At 36.8% G+C, this 24,544-nt stretch overlaps 5 protein-coding genes across 5 annotated transcripts; 3 read left to right on the top strand and 2 right to left on the bottom strand.

The window, feature by feature from the left end:
* The first annotated feature begins 45 nt into the window (after nucleotides 1–45).
* Nucleotides 46–7,282, top strand: LOC140789914 (uncharacterized). The gene is made up of 8 exons (XM_073139823.1): nucleotides 46–724; nucleotides 1,494–1,631; nucleotides 1,770–2,015; nucleotides 2,133–2,246; nucleotides 3,962–4,144; nucleotides 5,228–5,445; nucleotides 5,730–6,425; nucleotides 6,795–7,282. The coding sequence occupies exons 1-7, from the start codon at nucleotides 134–136 to the stop codon at nucleotides 6,079–6,081; spliced, it is 1,842 nt and encodes a 613-aa protein (XP_072995924.1). The 5' UTR covers nucleotides 46–133; the 3' UTR covers nucleotides 6,082–6,425; nucleotides 6,795–7,282.
* Nucleotides 7,283–7,751: 469 nt separating this feature from the next.
* On the bottom strand, nucleotides 7,752–8,162 carry LOC140789165 (auxin-induced protein 15A-like). Its single transcript, XM_073138772.1, has one exon. The coding sequence runs from the start codon at nucleotides 8,160–8,162 to the stop codon at nucleotides 7,752–7,754; it is 411 nt and encodes a 136-aa protein (XP_072994873.1).
* Nucleotides 8,163–8,248: 86 nt separating this feature from the next.
* LOC140789913 (uncharacterized) lies at nucleotides 8,249–12,872 on the top strand. The gene is made up of 4 exons (XM_073139822.1): nucleotides 8,249–8,445; nucleotides 9,410–9,473; nucleotides 11,779–11,963; nucleotides 12,192–12,872. The coding sequence occupies exons 2-4, from the start codon at nucleotides 9,464–9,466 to the stop codon at nucleotides 12,756–12,758; spliced, it is 762 nt and encodes a 253-aa protein (XP_072995923.1). The 5' UTR covers nucleotides 8,249–8,445; nucleotides 9,410–9,463; the 3' UTR covers nucleotides 12,759–12,872.
* Nucleotides 12,873–13,303: 431 nt separating this feature from the next.
* On the top strand, nucleotides 13,304–15,918 carry LOC140788972 (bZIP transcription factor RISBZ4-like). The gene is made up of 6 exons (XM_073138533.1): nucleotides 13,304–13,570; nucleotides 13,960–14,068; nucleotides 14,269–14,401; nucleotides 14,618–14,693; nucleotides 15,217–15,342; nucleotides 15,458–15,918. Exons 1-6 carry the CDS (start codon nucleotides 13,415–13,417, stop codon nucleotides 15,752–15,754), a joined length of 897 nt encoding a protein of 298 aa, XP_072994634.1. The 5' UTR covers nucleotides 13,304–13,414; the 3' UTR covers nucleotides 15,755–15,918.
* A 294-nt stretch (nucleotides 15,919–16,212) lies between these two features.
* LOC140789681 (mitochondrial outer membrane import complex protein METAXIN) lies at nucleotides 16,213–20,784 on the bottom strand. The gene is made up of 6 exons (XM_073139470.1): nucleotides 20,394–20,784; nucleotides 19,164–19,504; nucleotides 18,830–18,906; nucleotides 18,615–18,675; nucleotides 17,498–17,675; nucleotides 16,213–16,687 (listed from the first exon to the last, which is right to left on the bottom strand). The coding sequence occupies exons 1-6, from the start codon at nucleotides 20,563–20,565 to the stop codon at nucleotides 16,506–16,508; spliced, it is 1,011 nt and encodes a 336-aa protein (XP_072995571.1). The 5' UTR covers nucleotides 20,566–20,784; the 3' UTR covers nucleotides 16,213–16,505.
* Between the last annotated feature and the right edge of the window lie 3,760 nt (nucleotides 20,785–24,544).

Below are 24,544 nucleotides of genomic sequence, written 5' to 3'. Positions count from 1 at the left end.
CTCTAGCAAACCACAAAAACGGATAGCGCGCGAAAGGTTCAACTCAAGCTAGGGTTTTACTACTATTACTACTAAGGTTTGGTTTTCTTCTCCAAAAGACCAAAACCCTAAGGGAGATGATCGAGAAGAAGTCATGGCTACTCGAGCTCTCCCCTCTCCTTTCTTGCCAACCATGACTCGCTCCTCTTCGGTCGATCGCCTTTTATCCACAAATCTCCCTTTCTCCTCCCCTTTCCCGCTTAATTCATCTCCCCTTCCGCTTTCTCGGGGATTCCGCTCCCCCCTGCACCTAGATCGATTGCCTAGGTCTCCAGTCCGGTTCTCCGCCTGCGAATGTGGCCGTAGTGTTCCCGTCTCCGCGGACTCGTCCGTCGTCGACGAAGCCCGCGAGGCCGTGGAGGGTCTGCTGCTAGAGTTTGGAGCTTCTGAAGAGGATTCAATATCTATCGCTATGGACTCGCCTAGGTATGTAGAGATGCTCGTGGCGAACGTTCGGGAGCTGGACGAGTACCGTCTTTGGGGTTCGTGGAGCTCAGGGATGGGGGAGGAAGGAAAGGTGGATTTTTATGTTCTCGATTTCAAGAAGAAGGTGTATTATATGGCGAAAAGTAAAGGTGATAAGGGGATGCTTCCGTTTCTCGAGAGCATTGGTCTCAAGTTCTCTTCTGCGACTCTTATTGCGACCTATCTAGCCTCTGAGACTCTTCCAGAGCTAATTGATAAGGTAAGTCCTTTTATGCAAGCTTCTTTCAAATTGGAATTGCCTCTTTAACTTTTTTGTAATTTTTATGACCTGGTGGGTGCACTTCTCTCTTATGGTTTTTTTTACTCTCAGATTGCTTCTTTTGATTGTTCTTTTGGATGACTTTGTAAAAATGACGTCTTCTTCAAGTACTTATACTCGAAAAGAATCTGTTAATTGATTATCTTCCTAGTAACATTGTTTCTTTTAATTAGTATCCTCTTTAATTCATTATTTCATTATCTATATTTCTATTATTCTACATGATCTTCTGACAAGGAATAAGAATGAAATGTGTAATGGCACATTTATTTTGTCTGTAAGGAATGGTCAATAAACTTGAGGATGTTCTTTCTTGTTAAGGATACATGACTAAAGATGCTTATGAAAAACATGCATCCCACTACAAAAGATAACATCTTGCTCTTTGGTCGTGCGTTCTCTTTTCTTATCACTGCCAAAGCAAGGCAGCGCACAGAACATTTTCAAGGACAAGAGTATAATCTTTTATCTGTGAGTATTCTCTCATAGATACATTAGGGACTACGGGGTTTTAATTAGCATGTGCAAAGATGCTTTCTCTTCCTCTCTTTGGATCTTAATTGCTGACTTTACTCAACCTCGGTTACCTTTATGAGGTCTTTTGGTCGATTAATGGATTTTTCATGTATGAAATTTCTTACTGCCGGTGTATTTGTATTATTTAATTTGGACTGCTTTTGCATGTTGCTTATTGTACATTTATTTATAGGTTAGGTTTATGAGGGAAATGTTATTCTCAAGCAGTGGCAACGAAGTTCTCATCGGAAGAAATGCTAAACGCATGATGATACAATTGTCAATACCTGCAGATGAGGATATTCAAAGTACATTATCATTTTTTGAAAAAGTAAGTGGTACATTTATTTTTGCTGTCTTTTTATAGTAGCCTGTTCCCTATTTGAAATTTTCTTGGGTGCACATATCTATAGTTCGAGTATTTTTTGGGTTTTGGCTACTTAGGTTTTCTACTCAAAATATGCTGCAGATGGAGGCAAGACATGGAGGTCTGCGCATGTTGGGATATGGAGATGCCTCATTTCCGTATCTAATAGAATCATTTCCAAAGCTTCTTTTGCGCTCGAAGGAGAACCATTTAAAACCATTGGTTTCTTTTCTTGAACTTGTTGGGGTTCCTGTGGCTAAGATATCGTCTATTCTTTTATCATTTCCTCCTATATTTTTCTACGATGTTGAGAAAGATATCAAGCCAAGAATGCATGCATTGGGAAAGGTAAGGAAGAAAATTTACAGTTGCTATTTAGATTTTATCTAGAGCTAGAGACTCATAATATGAGCTATTCAATACATATGGTGCCTTTTAAGCTCGAATCATGTCTCCTTATTCTAGGTAGGTGTAGAAGACAAAGATATAGCTAGGATGTTGTTAAAATATCCATGGATTCTTTCAACAAGCATTCAAGAGAATTATGCAGAGATAGTCGCATTCTTCAAAGGAGAAAAGGTATTACTGCTTTGATGCACAATTATTTAGAAATCACATCCATTATTGCCATCTATATTGATTGACCAATATGTTATTCATATCTCTAAAAGTCTGTCAAGTAAACCTTCAAACACTTAGCTTCTGTTTATTTCAGGAATAACTTTTTTTTATTCTGGAATACAACTTCTTATTCTAGAATAACAATTAAACATCATAATAACAGTATTCAAGATTACAAATACTATTCATTTAAATTACATCTTATACCACGTACTAACCAAGTTACCTATTTACCCTTGATATCTATCATATCATTCTACTTTATATCAAATTTAAGGGTATTTATCGTAATTCCATAAAAATAAAATATTTTTATATTTTTCTTTACTTCATATCACATCAAAGGTAATTATTATACAATTATTCTAGAATATTAGTGAACAGAAGAATAGTTATGCCTAGAATAAATCACTTATTTTAGTAATAACAAATAGGAAACTAGATACAAGTCGATTCAAATTTACATATCTGAACTACTTTGGCTAATCTATTTTAACAGTTCTCTTATATCACTTGTCTTAGATGTATGCAATATTAATAAATGCTTAAATGCATGCAGTGTAGCCCTTCAGCAAACAGTAAAGAATTGGAAGGTTTGGTTAAATTTATATTAAATACATGACTCTCTAAAAGGAACTATATCTATATTTTTATGTTTTTTTTATTGAAGAATTAAATTAGGTCTTATGGTCCTTGAGGTTTAATAAATTACGTTACTATTGCGAATGAACATGTGCATGGCAATGCAGCCATTTACATGAGAGCCATTGCTATGTTCTTGAGGCATTTCACCTTTGTGAGTTGTTCAGAAATTTTATATTCTCATCGCTTTGATGTCTATTACTTGGGTGGCTTTTGACAGCTATTGGTTTCCTTTTGGCGGCCTTTCTAGTATCTTTTTTCTAACATAGTAGCCTTTTGCATTTTCGGAATAGAAGATGCTAAGATGCATCCTTTTTGCTCTTTTCAAGCCAAAATAGCTAGTTTCTTCATCCATGTTTTCAGCATTATTGTTTTAAGTTGATTGGTTTCATGCCATGCAATAAATATAGAATGCATACTTGAATCAATCTCATTTGTAACCATAGAAAAGAGTTCATTGTTCTGTGTGTGCGCTCTTTTTCATGAATTATTAAATTGTCATATGACTACTATTTGTAGTAGGATAAGATAATTGAGATATGAAAGCTCCTAAAGAATACATCATTTTCATATTTCACCCCATGAGTTTCATTAGTTCTTAGTTGTATATGCAGACTAAAATGGCCCAGGGTTACTCCAGGGTTACTGCTACTAGTTTGGTTGTGTGCCAAGTATTTAGTTTCCTACAGTTTTGAAAGACTTCAGCTTAGAGAAATGATCAAATGTTCATTGTTCGGTTTGGAAGTGACTAGGCAGTGTGTCTAGTTTTGAGTAGGCTCTGGCTTGGGGCTGGGTAATGAGATTCTGGCCAGTGGCCAACTTCTAATGCTTGTAATGCATTGTGTGATGTTGTTTGATGATGCTAATTTGCTCCAGATGTAGTTACATATATTTGTACTGTTGTTTTCTGGTGGGTTTCTCTCGTGTGAACTTATATTATATTGTCAACCTCTTCATTTACCATTGCACCATCTCATTTATCTTTCTTAATGTATTAGAATCTTAGATAGTAACAAACCATCTTATTTCAGATTTCAAAGTCTAATGTTGATATTGCAATCAAAAGTTGGCCCCATATGTTGGGTTGTTCAACTCGAAAGATGAAGACATTTTTGGAGCAATTGAATGGGTTAGGTGTTACTAAGAAAATGTTGGTGCCTGTTATTACTTCAAGTCCACAGTTGCTTCTAAGAAAACCTAATGAATTTCTTGAGGTATGCACTTATCTTTGGATGAATTTTGTAACATATGCCTTGCCTTCGTGAATTCTTATCTCAGCATTTTAGCTTCGTATTCATAAGTTTATTTCTATATTTAGTTATAAGATACAATCCTAGGATATCAACTTGGGTTCGAGGCAACTTTTTGTTTTGTTTTTGCAATATAGAAATTTTAAGTTCACTTAAGAAGTCAAGATGCTTCTTCTTTTCAGACACAAGGATACAGATTTTTCGTCTTTATTTTTTCTGTTTGTTTGCTGTACTCTGAAAATTGCCTGTAGATCAGTCAAAGAGCAATGATACGCAGGTGATTGTGGATAACTCCTAATCAGCTGGTCTTCTGTTTCTTTAGTCATACACTTCTTATATCAGGAATGCCCCACTTATATTGATAGCTGGTGGTGGAGCATTTTTAAACTCTTATTTGTCATGATTTTATCCACAAAGGAGTCTCCCATACATTCATTATGCTTTGATTATTAGAGATAAGAGAGGGGTTAACTTGACACACCAATTTTCCTTCTCTAGAAAGGTTTTGAAGGAGATATTTGCAGAAAATAATACTTCTCATAGCAACTTTGTTATGCGTTTTAATTCATAATAGAATTTGGCTACCATCATCAGCAGAATATATTGTTATCTTTGAAACATTTTGTGAAGGAAATGGTAACTTTTTGTTGAGATCTACTTGCAACCTCTATGTCACGATTCTTATTTCAAATTGTCAAAATGGCTTGCTTCTGGAACCTTTGGATTGTTAGACAATTTATTTTGTTTGTGGCCAGAATTTGAATGGATCTTTAAATGTTACAAGTTACAACTTGCAAGTACTGTGGCAGTCACACTTTGCGCTAATTCAGTTTTAAAAAGTTAGTAGATTTTGATGTGCTTCCCGTGAATTTTTGTTGTTGAATAACACAATTCGCTACAGTTAGCATTTAAGCTTCAATTGTCTTGGATCTTTTTGACATATTGTTACATCTTTTATGGTCTCTCTTTTGTATTTATATGCATATATAAACTATAAAGTCACCTTTTCTTTTTTTACTAATTACTAAAGATATTGTGTTTCCCTAGGTGGTTTCTTTTATGGAGGAAATGGGTTTTGACCGCATAACAATAGGGAGGATTTTATGTCGCTGTCCGGAAATCTTTGCTGCTAATGTTGACAGTACCCTGAGGAAGAAAGTTGAGTTCCTTACTGATTTTGGGATTTCAAGGGGCCACCTTCCTCGAATTATCAGAAAGTATCCAGAGCTTCTTCTGTTAGACATCCATAACACTTTACTGCCAAGGTATAGAAACAAATTGTTATATTTGATGGAGTTCTACCATGTCAGATTTTGATGATAGCTAAACTATGGCGGGGTTTCTCAATGACTGATGTTTATTTCTTAAGTGTTTTTGTTTCTCTTAGCAAATTGTTTCTCATTTGTGCCTGGTATCTTATGTTCAAAAAATGATAACAACAATTCCTTTTTGATTTTTTCTGATCTCATTTACTTGCCATAATTTTGTTGGTGCTTGCTTGTTGCTAATGCATGTTGTCATCTTTCTAATGTACTCGCTCATGTTACAGAATGGAATATTTGGTGGGAGTTGGACTGTCTAAGAGGGAGGTGTGCTCTATGATTTACAGATTCTCTCCTTTACTTGGTTATAGCATCAAAGTTGTTCTGAAACCAAAGATTGAGTTCCTTCTAAGCAATATGGGGAAGCCACTCAAGGAAATTGTGGAATATCCAAGGTATTTCAGCTACTCGCTGGACAAGAAGATAAAGCCCAGGTTCTGGGTCCTTAAGAATAGGAATATAGAATGTGGTTTGAAAGACATGTTAGCAAAGAATGATGATGGCTTTGCTGAAGAGTACATGGGCATGGGAAAATTACTGGTGGTGTCAACCCCCATTAAACGTAAAGATGGTTCATAATAAGAAATGGGGACACTTTGACTTCGGTGCTTGTGCATATAAAGCACGTCCTCTGTCCTTTTTTGATAGGTCTCTTGGTGTTGATCTGCAACGATATTGGTTTTCCATACTGTACAGTATGGTTCCTTACAAACTTATCACAAAGCTGACAATTATACAGAGTTAGCATGATAGACGCCACTCCCTTTGAAGTTAACATGTGGAGCAGTGGAACTGAACCCTGCTAAATTGGATATTACCATTACTAAAGTGAAACAAGTGAACTGGCATTACACGCCGGAGGCTGACACCTTGTTGAATCTGCTGCCTCTGGACTGACAAATGCACTTCCTTGAATAAAAGAGGTAAATGACACTTTGCTAAATTCTTTGAATCTATTTATAATTTTTTGTCCGACAGAAATCATGTGCAGATTGCTGTTTATAAGCTATTATGTTTTGTCTCTCAATCAATAGCCTACATCACGTTAGCCCAGTGTCACGTCTTTCACTCTGTTCCTTGAGAAGTTAGGGACTGTTCATGATTTACTTTATTTGTATATGTCCTACACTGTCCAGCAGAGTTTTTCTTTTCTTTTCTTTTCTTTTCTTTTTCACTTCAACTCAATGTTGCACGAGACATTGCAGTTAGTGTCATTGAACTAAACTTGCAGTTGTACTGTAGTTTGCTTCTTGTGAAAGACCTATTCAATTAATTGTGCATTTAATCTGCAGATCAAAGAGTCAGAGACAGCTGGATTATTTGTAATAACTGCATCTTGGCAACCTACATCCCCTCTTTTCTTTGATTAAGGGATGTAATGCTGAACCTTTCACTTTGCAAAGTTCACAGGTCATCCCTCAAGAAAGCTGAAATTTTTAAAATCAGAAGTAATGGAGGAGATCCTTGTATTCTTTAGTCCTACAGTAAAATCAGCTGTAATAATCTGCAACTTATTTGCGTTGTTCTTCGTCGTTCAGTATTAGCTGAGATATAGTAAACCCTGGATATTATGTTCTGAAATTGTCAAAGAATATCACTGAAGGTGGTCTCGTGTGTCAGTCTGCTAGTGTGTTCTTTGGAGGGTGTGGCGTCAGAAAACAAAGGGTAAAAAAAACATTTTACTATTGATCCAATATTTCAGTGAACATTGTATATCTGGAGAATTGTACAAATATGTGAGTACGGGCATTTGGTTGTTATACCAAGCACAGGTTTTTCATAGCCATCCAGTTCATGCTGCTGGGCTTGCTTCCAGTTTTGCTGCTGTTATTTGATTGGTTTTATGTGTTTTGGTTTCTTCTGTCATCTTGGTAATCATGTGATTCTAACTTCAATGCAGTGATACATATATTGCAGGATACGCGTTGTCTTAATATGCAATAAGAGGTGCATGCAGAACTGTTTCAGACAACTATAAAATTACTTGAAGCTGCTTGGTATTACAAATATTGCTTGATCGGCTGAGCTTTTTTAAAAAAATAATAATAATTATCAAATGCTTTGCTTAGTTATTAGGCTTCTTTTCTGCAGATAAGCATTCAAATTTGCATAAAATAGGTTACATATCATAAAACTCGTCACAGAACTATCATAAAACTCTTCATAGACTTGGGGGGAGATAAAGAATCATCCCACACCTTTCCCCATGTGTTATCTACTTATCTGCACATTGATTTTATTGGATTGTGTTAGTAATCAAAGTCACCTTCAGAGAAGCTATAGGAAAAACTATCTTTGTTCTCCACTATACTCAGCAGACTCTCGAACACTGATACGTCACAGGGTAACCTCAACACCCCTTGCTGCTGGAACCCAAACTCCTCTTCAGCTTCTCTTAGTAGGATTGCAAAGGCTTGATGACCCAAATACTCTGTTGGGATCACAAACCTCTGCATCTCCTCCCCAACACATACAGCAAGATAACCCTTTGGGACATCCCCAGAGTGTGCTGATGAAGGGTCTGCGAAGGAGAGGGTCCTCTTCAGGAACTTGATGCCCTTACTGCTGCTCTTTGGTGTGGCAGAAAGCTTCTTCCATCTTTTCAGCATCTGCTGTATATGAACGATCTCGGCGATCTTGTTGGACTTCTTGGAATCCATGGAACTATCGAGTTATGTAAAGGTGCAGAAGCTCTGCAAGGAGGAAAGAACTTTGGTGTTGTTGGTAATGGTGGTTTGAGATGGTATGGAGCATTGGTGCTTGAGAATTTAAAGAAGTTTGTATCCTTTGTTTAATGATGTAGTACTTGTTTATGTTATTGTTACTTTATTTACTTGGGTTATCTTCTATAACTGTTTCAGGAACTTAACTGATCAACATTTTTCATTCAGAGTTCTCGAGTGGGTAGTTCATAAACATTTGAACAGAACCTTTTAATATCTGGTAAGAATGCTACACTATTGGTATAGAGCTTTCTGTAAAATCTTCCTATGTTTTACAATATCCAATTACACTAATCTTTTATGTACTATCCTATCATGTGACACTATTATTGTATTTTGTATGCACTATTTTACTGCTGCGACTGCTAAAGCACATGAGCTTCATGGTTACCCATTAAATCGAGTAATATAGTTGGTAGCCACAACGCAGAGAACCGCACAACCCAGTATCTTTGAGTGTATTTTTTTATTGGATTTGCGTGCTTGAGAACATGGAAGTTGATGGATAGCAAAACTTGCATGTGAGGTGCCTGTAATAGGTATAGATGAGTTTATTTGCTCAGCAATAATTACTAGATTGCAAATTAGTCAGCTCTAATCATTTGGTAGTTGAGCCCCTTTGGCTTCTATTTTATTTAGATTCTAGGATCAACATTTTCATCAATCTATTTTGTTCTACTATCAATCATGAAATTCGTATAATACCCAAGAGATGAAATGCAGTAGTTGAGCTGAGGATTCTGTTGGTTGCTAGGAACACAGTGTCTTGTAGGTAGCAGTCACTCGTTTGTCTTCTAATCTGTGCAGAAAATGGCATCGTATTGTAAAATCAGTTGCAAGCTTAGCTGAGATTTAGGTAATTTGACTGTTGAAATTAGAAAAATCAAAATCTTTACTGCTGTGAATAACATCAAGGGAAAATACATGATTACTCAAATCAAATGCAATATTAGCTTGAATGTAGTGAATGAAGTTCCTTCTATATGCTACCTGTGAGTAATGTGCTTGAGAGGAACATCATACTATCATAATGTTCTGATATATAACTAATTCACTCTGGAAGTTTCAAAAACATCTTAAATCCTATATGAAAGCTGTTTGTAACACTTACAGATCTAATATACATGAACTACCGTAGAATCCAAACTAATTGTTTTTTCTTTTCTTTTCAATTGTGGAGACAGTTTGGACTTTTCACTTGACCAGTGAATAACGGATAAAGCAGGTACAAGTTTCAAATGGGTGCAGGTTAGGATACCTATTATTTTCTGTCAATCGCAGAAAGAATTTTCTCAATATCTTTTTCAGTGAATTCTAGTCAGAAATTTTTTAATTGAGGTAAACTTATTTTGCTGAATATTCATAAGAATCCTCTATGGGCTTTATATGTTGTTTTATTGCTTTACCAATTGCTATAAGTATCTATGGTAGTTGGACCCATCTTCTGTCATTTGATTCAATTTAAACTAGATGAATAACTAAGGAATTATGCTTAGGTCAATTGTTGGAAGTAATGGTGGTGCATTGAACAAAATGGCAGAGGGTTTTAAAATGGATGGCATCTCGGATTAATGATTTAAATATCTTTAATATGTTTTTGTTTAGTTGGGAGATTTACTTTTTTATTGCCACCAAAGTGGGAGATGCTGCGGAAGGTGTTTGTTTATGACTAAACTAGTGGGTATTTATGCAACCATGTGAGGTTTCAACATGGTGGCAAGTATTGTGGGGGCTTTAATTGGTTGTGAACTCATGATTGAAGTTGTTCCTATTAATTTTTCATAGTATGAACTCATTTGGAATCTTGTACAAAACAGGACATCCACCACCTAGAAACTTTTAGGCAATTAATTGAACAATCTTTCTTGATATCATTGAAGCAACATTCATTTGTTTAATATTCATTAGTGTTGATTCCTTTCTGCCAGAGGTTGGTCATAGCTTCTTCCTTTCTGTTAGGTATTTTAGTTACTCTAGTAGTTCTTCAACTATTCAATTCTGTGTGATAGCTTTGTGAACTGTAGTGATCTTTGGTTTCCTTTGGTGGATTGTTATATTAGAGTTGGTTAAAAATAGCCATCCCCTATAGTTACAAGATGACTGAGTTGATTGGAGGGGCCCTTTTGGTAATGTCTACCTTTTCTTAATATTTTCGTCTCATGGAATGCACATGTTCAGTAGGTTCTTATTTTTAAGCCTCGTTCTAAATGTCTCAGGCTTGATCCTGCTTGCATGTGATAGTACATCTAACCGAGAAAATATAGTCATGGTAATTTAATTGCATTTAGTTTTTATATAATTTATATAGTCGGTACATATTTTGTTATAATAAAATACGCATAATTCATATTTATAGTTTATTATGCAAGCATAAAACTCGATCCGCATTCGGTCTAACCTACGGCCGAGCGCAAACCTAACTACTCATTGGTATGAGCCTCAGAGTCCAAAAACTAACTCTACCATCACCATTGGTATCATGGAGAGGTAGTGACTCGGTGAGCAAATGGTGGTGGTGTCATGGCGGCACAACCGGTAGAGATTTTATTTTCTTTTGTTGTAACGTAAACTAAACCCTAACCCTATCGGGTCGATCGGACTGCCCGAAAGGCCTTTGGGTTCGCCATGGGCCAGGGATAGGCCCAATGTCAGTCGTGATTATTTTGACACGAACCCGGCCCGAGAATATCCTACCAACTAGCAAGGGGTAGGAAGAATTTCTTATCTAGTGGTGCAGCACTACAGCCACATATATGCTATGAATGCATATTGACATAGATCTATCTCAAGTATTTAAGCTAGAATAGAAGAGAACAGGAAGTGAAGCAGACTTTATTTTACACCTCCTGTCTATATCCAAAGCGACTATCCTCACCCATTATTCGGGTAACCATTTGGATATAATGATAGTGGCATCAAACCACTCTCATGAGTCATGACGTACCCCCACAAAGTGAGCCAAATAAAACTGCCTACGAGATGGGGTTCCTTTTCGAGTGTACACAAATGAAGCCCATTTTAGTCCATGAACTTAACCATTACTTATTATTTTATTCTATAGTTCTTCTTCCAATTACATCCCTCTCAAAGGGTCACAATTAAACTCCTCTTTCATAATCTTATCAACCTCCTCGTGTATAAATATAATAACTGCAATACCCTAGAAAGAGGGTTAACGTGTTGTGGTTGGCAATAGATAGAGACAGAGACTAGTGAGGTTACAGTACGTATGTTTGTAATCTGATTGTAATTTAGCTACCAGCACTTAACCTTGGCCATTGTTTTCGCTTTGCTAATACCGCTAAGTTTTTATGTTTATTTTTATTTTCCTTTGTTAGTCGTTCTAGCTAATGAGAGGATAATAATATCACCTAATCTAATTCTGAGAGAGAATATACTTAATTAGCGTGATACATTCTTATTAAAGTTGGCATGCATTGCTTGTAGATTACACAAATATACTATCAAAAGTTTTAGGTCTCATTGCCATTGAATTGGTAGTTCCTTAGTTACTTATACAGTCATGCTGTCTTGCTACAATGGAGGAGCAAAGCTAGAAGAAGAAGAAGAATGGAATGGAGGAGGAGTTACCTTGATATGATATTGGTACCATTGGGCCTTCTCCTCTCCATGATATACCATCTCTGGTTATGGCGAAAGATTAGATCCCAACCACATCAGACGGTAATTGGGGTTAACTCAATGGGTCGACGACTCTGGATCCTCGCCCTGATGAAGGTATAAATGTATATTTATAGTGACTTAAGAAAATCTTATATATTTGTATTTTTATCTACGTACTCTTGCTAAAAATTATGGGTTGGATCCCGACTATAGATATCGAAGTTGGTATATAGTAGCTTTTTAACTACAACGTTATATTCATATGATTTAAACTCAGTTGTGATTTATTTAACTACTTTACATCACATCATCACGTAATGTATGATTATTGCATGATTGAAGGAGAAGGAGAAGGAGAAGATGAACGTCTTAGCAGTCCAAACGATTAGGAACTCAATCATGGCGTCAACTCTCATGGCCACCACCTCCATCCTCCTCTGCTCTGGCCTCGCCGCCATGCTCAGCAGCACCTCCACCATCAAGAAGCCGCTCGACGACACCCTCTACGGCGCGCACGGGGAACTCGCCATGGCCGTGAAGTACGCGGCGCTCCTCCTCCTCTTCCTCCTCGCCTTCCTCTTCTACTCCTTCTCCATCTCCTTCATGAGCCAAGTGGGCTTCCTTGTAAACATACCACAATGCACTACTACTACTACTACTACCAGCAGTACTGGAGAGTATGTGTGTGGGCTCATGGAGAAGGGGTTTGGGCTCAGCACAGTGGGGAATAGGGTGTTTTATGCAGCCTTACCACTACTGTTATGGGTGTTTGGGCCAGTGCTGGTGTTCTTTTGCTATGTTTTGATTACTTTGATGTTGTACTGCGTGGATAATGTTGCATGCGGGGAAAGGAAGGTTGGTGGTAAGGATGAGGAGATCATGGATGACAATAAGTCTTTGCTAGTATGAGTTGATCAACAACTTATCACCAGTTAGTTTCTAGCCATCTTTTAACTTCATATGATGATTATTTTGTTTTTCCTTCTCAAATATTAGAACATCGAGAGGCGTTTGATCTTTTAATATTGAAATAAGAAGTTATGTAAATATATTAAGTTATCAGTATACAAAATAACAAGATAAGGGAAAAAGAAAAAAGAAAAATATTGCATGGTTGGTGGAATTGATTCATGGCCACTGAGTCCCCTGCAGCGTCGGTTGTAGGAGCGCAACACGATATAAGTATGTGGCGAGAATCCCACTGGTCGACGTGAATTGTAATTAGGCGATTTTAAACGTGGAGCTGCGTGCTGACGTGGAGGACACATGACTCGAAACGCTGTCATGGCTTATGCGGATCCAGATCAGCCTCCATTATCCGCTCCCACCATTTTACCCGAACTACCCCTTCCCTTTCCCCCACCGGAAGCCACCCACGGAGTGGTATTTCCGTAATTTTGAGAAGAGAGAGGAGCAATTTAAATAAAGCACAGTATTCTTTCTTCGCCGCCGACTTCTGCTTGCTTCTCTTTTCCCTCGTCTTTTTAGTCTCCCCACCCCCCACCCCCCACTCCCCCAACCAACCACCACCACCATCCGAAGAGGCCGTGAAGGCGCGCGAAGCGATGAAGAAGTCTGCGTCGGAGCTGCAGCTGGAGGCGTTACTCCGTCCGCCGGAGGCCGCCGAGGAGCTCCTACTTCCGGCGGCGGAGCGTCCGCGGGCCGTCTCCTTCGACAGAGACGTCGGCCTCGGAGGCCTGAGAGTAGGGTTCGGCGATCCGGTGAGAATTATGTAGATGCCCCTCTATGTTCTACTTTTCATGTGTATACCAAAACGAGAGGCTTTCTTTTTCATATATACCCTCAAAAATCTCTTAGTTATGTGTGTTATATACCCCTCATATAGGCTTTTTATTGCTTGGATTACAATATACTTTTATACTAATTAATTCATGGTACTTTCAATAAAATTAATGATAACAATCTGCAAAATGAGCTAGCTGCTTGTGAGCAGCTCAGAATTTGAAATGTAGGGAAAAAATGTAATTTTGTGCAAAATTGCCTCATTTTATTTCTCTGATTTGGGACCATGAACATGTTGGAACTTGCCTGAAAACTACTATTTCTTGTGTTTGATGACATTAAAAAGAAAACTTTAAAATTCGAGCAGGATACAACGAGTGGAAGTTTCAGAAGCCAACTATGGTCTCAGAATCTCACCCCAAGATGTTCAACTGCTTCTGCTAGGACTACTGGGGAGTCTCAATCCTCTATATATGGTACGTCTCTTCTCTTCATATACGATTTAGAAGCATGCAACTTTTGAATTTTGTTGTGTTTAACTCATTAGATCCAAATGCATTAATCATCTTATGACAGAAAGAAAACATAATAAGGAACATGTGTAAGGTGTCATAGTAAATTTTGACTCCAATTTAAGGTGTCATATTAAATCTTGAGCTGTTTCTACATAATTCAGAAACCCTGCATCAAAATATTCAATCTCTAGGAGGAACAAGTGGCTCTGAGCAGTCGGATGAGGAGTCGATAGACACGGAGACTGGGCCATGTGAACAGAGCACGAATGGCACAGATATAAGACGCATCAGAAGGTAAAGCTGAATGCCTGAAACTTTGAAGTGGCACAATTATAGAAAGCTTAAAAAATTATGTCTTTATCAATAGTCTTCTCTCTAGATTCTATCATTCATCTACAAGTCTGAAAGGAAAGAGGGTCTGTAAATTGTTGTGCTGAAACTGCAAATACATTGCAGTCACCTTTATAGATCCTTGTAATGTATTTAAATGACTTTCATCTCTATTTCAAGGATGGTCTCTAACCGGGAGTCTGCTAGACGATCAAGGAAGAGAAAGCAGGCACATTTAGCTGATCTTGAGGTGCAGGTATGTCACTCATGGAAGATGCAAGCATGCAATGCATTTTCTCATTTTTATAAGAATATATTGTTAATGCATTTCGTCCTTTTGATAAGAATATATTGTAAATGCATTTTGTCGTTTTGATAAGAAAATATTGTAAATAAACTTACCTCACTACCGTACTGTATATCATAAGAAGATGTAATCTTCTGCACAATTCATGATACTTTTGACCCAGTCCCCTTCAAACTGACTTTCAAACTATTCTTCCATCCCATACATCTTTTCCGAGTCTTAATAAATTCTGTCCATATTAGCATATGAAGACACTGTTGTATTGTAATGGACCCAACAAGCAATAGGGGCAGAAAGAAAAGGAAAGAAATTGCTTGCTTAAATGTTTTGTGTTACTTTCTTTGGAAAGTCACGATCATACTTATCCATATTTTAGATTGTCCTACAATTAGTAGACTTCGCTTTAATTTGCAATCTGAGCTCTTTAACTAGAGAAACTTAAATTTTCTTTCATATTTATTTGATTCATCAGGTCGACCAACTTAGAGGAGAAAATGAATCTTTGTTCAAGCAACTGACAGATGCCAATAAGCTTTTCACTGATTCAGTTACAGATAATCGAGTTCTGAAGTCAGATGTGGAAGCTTTGAGAGTGAAGGTACCTGCTTTTCTTTTCCCTCTATATAGTCATATTTATCGGACTAATTCCATGTGAAAATTTGGTACCCAATATGTAAATAAAAGAAGTATAACTTAGCGTAACTCTTTAACAGGTAAAAATGGCAGAAGATATGGTAGCTAGAGGGGCCTTAACATCTAGCCTAGATCATCTCCTTCAAAGCCACGTTGGATCACCACGGATTATAAATACTCTTCATCCATGTCGGGCATCATCAGGCATCATAAATTCCATAGACTTAGAACGAGACAACACTCGTCGCACTGGTATGTCAGTAGCTGAACAACTGCAGAACATTGGGGTGGACAGTGACAATGAGTATGAAGATATGAGATCAGGATTGAATCAAAATTCACCACTGCAGTATCCAAGCGATGGGTTTTGGAGCTAACATTTGGCAATGGACCTAAGGCAAATGTAGTACCCAAGCCTTGGATGATTGTACTCTCTCTCTCTCTCTCTCTCTCTCTCTCTCACGTACATAAGTTAATTCTTGAATGTGAAACATCAATATTACTTGGTTAATTAGTACTACTGAATGATTATTCTCCTCAATTTAGATTTTATTGTGTTTTGGATAAGCAGCCTGAGTATTTGTTATTCACAATTTAATTGTCTTCACATCAAGGACTATTAATTTCTGAACTTTATAATAGTTTTATTTGGCAGAGAAGGAATCATTATGACAAAGAAGTTCGAGAATTATGATAGGTTCCATCGATGAACTACTTTTTCAAACTGGCAAACCATGCATTCTCTTGTTAAACTCCTGGAACACAGTACAGATATTAAGAAAATCCTTACTGTAGAGGAATAACACTAAATGATAATTGCATTTCCCTCAAAATCTTCCTGAAGTAACAACTTCTTTATGACGCCTGACTTGAGCCAGTAGTGATGTAAAGTACAAGTGATACAAGTTCAAAATCTTCTTGAAGTAACAACTTCTTTATGACACCTGACCTGGGGCCATTACTCCAGATGTAAAGTACAAGTGATACAAAGTTTTGGCTAAAATTCGAGCCTGTAAATTCTCAACGAAAAAGCAAAACTGATTTGGTGGGCAAAAATCCACACCATAAAGGTTGATAGTTGTTTGGCAAATGGATAAAAGAATTAGTTCTGCAGCAAAGCAAATATTTCTAATCTTCTTCATAAGCTACCCCGTCATCATCCTCTAGTTCAGATGTATCAGCCCCTCCCATCAGTGAAAGGAACACAAGAATCGCAACCAGCTGTGCTCCAAGAAAATATTTTGCCCTTCTTCGGAAGGTTTTCTCTTCCTCCGTCCGCTCCTTTTTAGCTTTTGGTTTGGGTTTAGAACCTGCAGAGGCAATTCGACAGGGTCATGATACAATAATAAAATCAGCTAAAGTTAATTAAGCATGTCTGGTATCAAAGGATGCAGTACGATCACTACAACAAAAGGAGTTGAGGAGAAAGAAACACAGTTGTGATAAAAGAATATAAATATATGGCATTAATATACAGTTAAAACAATTAAGCTACTGGTCCCACTATTTGAGGTCGGACATGACCATTTTCTTCTATTCAGTATCTTTAGTTCATTTTCTTTACAAAGGTTTTATGCGGGCTATCAAGTTACCTGACAACACCTTCCTTTAACTGTATTTAAGTTGGGCTGTTGAAAGATATAACAATAAGCATGCACAGGGAGAGTTTAATAGGCATCAGCAATCCAATCAATCCTCAGCAAACCGACCAATGCATAATAGCATAATCTGTAACACATTTGTACATTCAGATGCAAATACGAGGTTCAGAAATACCAAAGTGGTGTAGGATCTACCTCAATATGGCAAGAGCCTTGAATCTGTACTTGACCCTAATAAGTCTAAGTTTTTTTTAAATCGGTTACTAGAATCTCAACTCTGAGTCTCTGAAGATCTCATGATATCAGAAATGCCTATTAAACAAGCCTCAGAGGCGCATGAAGGATTAAATGAGTTTATTGCTAAGGATTGACGGGATTGCTGATGTCAAAAGAACATATGAATAGTTCAGGGAATCAACTCTCAACCAAAAGGAAACACAATAATTTAAACGAGGGTCCCTTATTTTACTCCTCCCATTATTACTGTATGACAATTAGACCAGTGCTCCCTAAACTTACTCCATCCCGAGGAGGCTCTTCTTTTGGGCGTCGATGTCGAAGCATCAAAGGAAGATCTTGGTACCGATGATGAAGATGCTGAGGATGAACTGGTTTCCAGCAATTCGACCTTGTGATGTTCAGCATATTTTACTAGATTGTCATGCTTCAACAAATTGCTTCGCAGCAAAGACGTATCCTGAGTAGAAGATTATTACAAAAAAACTTGTGAAATCCCATAAAGATACATCAATCAAGCATCACTTATAATAACTGCAACCAAGTACACTGTAACCTGGGGGACAAACAAAGCTATAAGTATGTGACAGAACATTTCAGGATAATAAAGATATGAGGGAAAAAAGAATTTTCCCAGAAGAATGAAAAGGTATAGTGCAAGTAAATGCTAACTTCGGCAAACGAATATACTCAATAAAGCTCAAAATATGTAAAATTAACCGCTGACATCTTTAGATTCTAAAATGCTTGAAGTCTGGTTTAAAGTGAAAAAGAAAGAACAGATGGATCACTAATGACTATTCACTTTGTTAATCCCAAATGTTGCAAATACTTGAATTTCATGCATGATTAGTCTAGCCCTACCTTCAGACTCTTTTTCTTGATGCTAGATCTCACGCTTACATACATGACATATATTCTCCCTCAGTGCTTCCCTAGGTGATATCATACCTCAAAACATATTGAGCCCTAACATGGTTCCTCCTAATGATGGAAATACACTTTATAAAACCTTCATAACCAATTTATCACTGACACACAATATAGTCAGATGTTGGTTCCTTCATATGCAAGATAAAATATCCAAAATAATCTGAAGAGAATCTTCTTCTTTTTTTAAAAAGTGAACCCATAGAGCAAAGGCCATTAGGGCCTGTTTGATTTGAGTTCACGGAGCGTCCTGGTTCAGGGACCTCTAATATAGTTCAGTAATCAAATATTTTTTTAATTTTTATACCTAACCAAATTCACTCTTCAAAAAATCAAGACAAAAAAATAACATTAACTAATCAAGTTTAGGGCTTAGTCTCAAACCAAACAAGTCCTTAATTACCATAAAAAATAAAGATCCCTAATATCTTCCACTAATCGATAAGATCTACAGGACTAAATAATTTACCGGTAAGGCATGGAGTACAAAAAGGGCATGTCCAAGGAAAAGAGCATCAACATCTGTAGGCCTGCAAGAGGGAGAAATAATCATTTAATGAAACTAATTTCTTTCAGTAACTTTTTCTTCGATGATTCTTGAATGATGCTAAGAAGATGCATGACAATGAAATTAAAGAGTAACAAAAAGTACAAATGGTACAGTACCAAACTACATGCACGTACCCGTTGTCAAAGAAAAACACCTGATCATCTAACTTCATAGATAAAGCATCATATGCTGCACCCGCTTTCCGATATATCTATACATGCAAAATCCTAGTAAAGACACTTTAGAAGCACAAGGAGAAACAAAAAGACAGTACACATGATATAGTATTGTTATAGAGACTAAACAAGAAGATATTCATGGATATTCATAGTTTCAGATTAAGCCTCCTTTCCATGGTCCATATGTGCCTTGGATTGGGAATAGGAAGCATTTATTAGATATATAGAAACTGTAAAGGACTTAATGGTGAATTTAATCTCTAGAAACAAGATTAAGAGAGACAAAGACCTCTTCCTCTTTTTCTTCAGCATTCAGCTTTGTTATACCAAAAAATTGCTTCACAGCCCTGGTTTGCTTCCAACAGAGAAGCTTTCCAATTGGCCATGGAAGATCAGAGTAATATATCGTATGAGAAACACTTCCATCAGTAGCAACCCAGAGTTCATACTGCACTGCATCTGCAAGCCAGGAACTGATCATTGCTTTTGTAGGTAACACTTCAGGAACAGTAGTACTCGGAAGTTTTGAGTCCAGGTCCACAATGTTGTCTTCCTTCAGACATTCAATAACCCCTCCCTTCTCATTGTTGAATGCCACATAATCACCATATTCAACATACGGTATGTGATCTACAAATAAAAGGAATACAATTTACACGAAAATCAAAATCATCAATTAGTAAAATGTGGCGAACAGAACTCATGAGATTATAAAAGGATGTACAAGCAATTCCTGTATAAACACAGAATTGCATCAACACTTGCCTGTAACCAATATTTAACATCTGCAATCTAATTTGGTGGTACTTTATTCAGTAAAGACCTTGTAATCATTAAATTTCAAAAGTAAAAGATGTCACTGGTTTCTAGGCAGAAGTAGAGAGACCTGGAAGTGGTACAAACAAAACATGGCCAAATCTCCTATCTTTAGCAGAAAGTAAATGTGCTACACTGGTACACTTATCAAACACCTCTTCAGGAGCCTAGCAGATGGTTACCAGAGGAGAACAAATATATATAAATCTAATAGCACTTGATCAAGTCCTACTTTGGGTCCAGAATTGTCTACATTTCTGTACTTCCTTTTCCAAGATTTTAATCAAAACTACCATTTTGGGGTCCATTTAGAGGCTTTATAGATATCAAATCTCAATATCTAACGATGGATTAATCATCCATAGAACAATCCAACCGTTTTAGCAAAAGCATGGTAATGAATCTGCTCGTAGAAGTTAAAGCTAAAATAACCACAATAAATTACAGTCTTATATCATAAGTCAGCAACAGCAATTAAAGTTTATTCTTACCAAATTAATCAAAAAGCAACTGGTATTAATTGCTAATCGATGATGCATCATAAAATGAATACAAATTAACCTAAAAAGCTTAAACCCACGTCCGGCTCATGCCAAACGGACCAAAAATGACCTTTTGCACTCAAAGCATTTCATCGAACATTCAGACGGCAACTACCGAATCAACCAGAAACTAAAAGAAAAGGAGCTAAAACCCAACAAACCAGCATCCGGGTAGGCCCCATCAAGCTCGAGACTGAAGGAAGCGTTCGCCAATCTGAGATAGATGTATACGGGGAGGCACGAAGGGCACGCAGTCGGGAGGCCGAAGCCCCCTCTCCTCGCGACCAGGACGAGGCGAGCTTGCTCCTCCTCCGCCTTCCCCTCATCGCCCATCTTCGAGGGATCGAGAAGATGGAGAAGAAAGGGTTTCGATCGAGGATTTTGAGATGAGAGAAGGATTGCGAGTCAAGGGTTTCTCCAGTGAGGGCTTAAGCTCCGCAGGGTTTTCGTCGCTGCTTTCGTTCTAATTCCACCATTGCGTGATTTGGTTCGGTCCGGGGCTTCGAAAAAGTTGAACCGGTTCGGCTTTTTCTTTTTTCTTTTTCTTTCTTTAGTATTGGGTTGTTAACATCATAATATCAATGCTCATGATTAGACTTCTCCGATACTTTGATTAAAGAAGACATTTACCCACCAAAAATGCCTCCTAATAATCAATCTTATCCTAAGTGGATACGTAATAGTATGAATATTTTCAACGTAGATACAACAATTCGTAACTTTTTGTTGGCAATTTCATAGACTAAAACAAAAAGAATTCGAAAATTCTAACCTTTATTAGATAATCCAATCTCTTGATCTATATAGTGAAAAGCTATTTGCTGACAGAGGGCAGAACACCATCAAAAAATTATTTTCCTGCTAAGATTTTAACAATACATGGACATCAACTCGAGCCTGGACCTAAACCAAAACCAGTCTCGGACTAGATTGGATTAGGTTTTGTCCAGACTCGAGCCGGGATATTTTGATATTCAAGTCTAGCTTGACCTGTGCTCTCCTAACTCTACATTTGTGTCATTACCTCAGTTATCGAACCTATGCATCCCAGAGTAGCCTCTTTATCTCGTTTAATTAATCTATAAACTCACGATTTATATAAACAAAACCATTGCAGCCAGTGTAAAAATGATTTGTTTGTTTGGAGTGGACCAAATTCTAGGTCTACGAGGAACCATTTAAGCCCAACCCGATTTGAATAGTAATCACTTCATGCAAAGTATTTAGCTCCAGTGCTCCACTTTGAGCCCATGAACAACAATGGCTGATTCATTTGCAGCCAATATCTTTCCTCAACTCTCTCTCTCTCTCTCTCTCTCTCTCTCTCTCTCTCTCTCTCTCTCTCTCTCTCTCTCTCTGTCTCTCTCAAACATTAGGTACATGAAAAGATTTTAAATATTTAATAGATGTCTTCTTCTTTTTGTCATCCTTATGTTCAATGGTTGTCAAATGAACACATCACAAGGAAACACACAATTGACAGAATCCAATTCCCTCCCAGAAACTCTAGGCCCATTGGATCCACCGATCTGTGGATTTGAGGTGCCCGTTCCCTTAATTTATATAAAACCAAAAGGGGGGCCTCTCTTTTGGAGTGAACTTTTGCACCTCATTGACCCCATTCAATGCCAAATTCACATTTGAGAAACTTGATGCACTGCACTGCACTGCACTGCAGAGCAAAGAATCTGTTCCCCACCAATCCCCACATCCTGCAACTGTCATTGTTCACACATTTTATAATTGCCAAAGTAGACAGAAAAGGAAATGCTTCTCCAAAGTAATCAATCTCATAATTTCTTCATTTACTACACACAAATTTTGTTTTCAGATGTTGTATGTTGGAACATTAATACATTTAGATGTTTGTGGTTATGGATGCCCTTCACAATCAGAGAAGTTACTTTTAAATTCAAAGTCCCAAATCCTTTCAAAATAATATGGACACTGAGCCCTCTTCATATCATGCAATTAAAAAAGAAAAGAAAAGAAAGAAAGGTCTCAAAGTTTGAATTGGCATCAAAGAATACAACATACCACTTGCTTCATTACCAGCCAGGGCACACTATATAGTTCACTAGTATTGCCTATATATACCAACTCTGATTACCAGAAACAGATGCAGCAGCAAGAGAAGAGTGCTGAAAAGAGAGGAAGGAAGGTAGTGATGCTACCAATGGCGAATGCTGATCATCGACAGCCAAACGTGAGGAGGGAGAGAATGGAATGCAGCCAAGGATGACTTGCCGGAGATGACCACCGTAGTCTAGGGTTCTTTCCCGGCAAGTTTGTCCTTGGCTACATCTTGTTCTCTTCTTCTCACCTATGACTCTTGTATGAGTTCAAAAATTCTTGCTGCTGCTGCAAAATGCTCGTAATCTGGAATAGGTAGCCAAAATGAAAAAAGAAAAAAAGAAAAAAAAAAAGGTTAGCTTCAACGTGTTTTTGTATAGGATTTCTAATGCCTCTACATCTACAAGGAAAGTGCTGTGACTATCTGTAGAAAAACTGAAGGAAAGATTAGTCTCCTCACTTATTTGTACTGATATTATGAACTATGGAGATCGAGACGCGAAAAACAAAGGAAATTTGTATAATTTGTCTGACTTTGTATATAATCTTTAATATGAGAACAGGAGAATTATGAGTATTGGTGAAGTGAAGTTCAACTTCTGCAGCAATCTGACAAGTTATCCATAATTCTCGACTGAGTGTATGAAGAGGCCACCTCAACTTATTTACAGGTTCTTCCCTTCAGCATAATGTGTAAAGAAATATCTTATTCTCCACCTACTCTATTCCTGCAAGTAGATGATAAGATTTACGGTGATTATTAATGCTTCATATTAATATGAAACCAGCACTCCCCTTTGCTCTATTTCTAGCCTTCAGAACTTACCAGTGGCATCTCTCTTTTGAAACTTACTCTTTTTTTTTTTTATTAGATTAATTTCTACTGCACTTCTTGCTTAATTTCTTGTTTGATAATCGATCGACTCAAAAACTTAAGTTATTAGTACCAAATTAATAATATATATTATGTATTTAACAACTTTCTCACTTACGATCTCTAATATACATCACACATAGATATATAGTAGATAATTAGATACAGCATAATATTCAGGTGAATAATATTTGATCTCATGATGAACACTAACAAATTTATTTATAATGTTGAGTAATGAATCAATAATATATATCATACTTTTAACACTTCTAGATATTACATTTGTTAAGAATCTGATTCAATATATCTAGAACTGTCCAAATGAGCATCTTTCTCTCTAAAGATATCCTATTCTGCTGATAGTTGTTAACAATGCTAATAAACAGCAAAGAAACTAAAGGATATTATCTAAAACATTCATACAATTAAATCAGAGCTGGTTGGTTTAAACTTACATATCTTGCCCCAGAAAATGGAAACATATAACTTAAAAAAGTTTTATCACAATTTCATCTCTTTTACAAACGCTGAGATTGATATTTAGCAAAATTTTTACAACCTAATATTTTATCTAGCTTAGCATATAATTATATTATATTATATTCTCAGTTTGCATTTATTTATAGATTACCAATTTCAATGTTCCAAAGTTCTAACATTTTATTTGTGTTTATTTTATATTTGACCTCAAAATTTAAAATGGTACCAGATCACAAACACCCTTCTCATTGCTATGCGGGTCCCCAAACACGTGAACCGCATGTCTTATAGTCTGTGGCTCTTTCTTTCTTGCTGGGCTCACGCCATCACGATCTTGTGTTGCTGTCGTGGCGGTCATTGATTGACTCATCGGAAGCTATATTGTGTTTGCTGTTCTCACTCGGACAGGTGATTTCAAAAAAATACTCTATTTATTTATTTAGTTTTGTGATGAATTACAAGATATTAGTTGAAAAGAGGGTGTTTTGTTACTTAATTATTTAATTATTTAATTATTTTTTATTGACAATAATAAGCTCTAATATGCAATGGCAAAATGTGTATCAACTATAAAAAATATATATACTTTGTTTTAAAAAACTCAATATTTAATTAAAAAATATCATAATTAAATTGAAAAAATACCTGTTGAAAGGATTATGATTATTCTTTATTTGTTTAAGTAACTTTTTACATCCTCAAAATAGTGCTACTTGTATCCTCGAGAAAAATATACGAAATTATTTTGACCAATCTACTATTTTTTTATAACAAAAAATTATAATTATGTTATAATTTTTAAACATTTATCAAACTACTATAGTTGTTGCCACGTCAGTTAGATAAACTATTTTAACAATTTAATGGAATAATTTGTATAAT

Source organism: Typha latifolia, chromosome 5, assembly GCF_019914945.1.
Source record: "Typha latifolia isolate L0001 chromosome 5, TyphaL0001v2, whole genome shotgun sequence".
Taxonomy (NCBI): domain Eukaryota; kingdom Viridiplantae; phylum Streptophyta; class Magnoliopsida; order Poales; family Typhaceae; genus Typha; species Typha latifolia.
The sequence above is the reverse complement of the archived record's forward strand: the minus strand, read 5'-3'. Positions and strand labels throughout refer to the sequence as shown.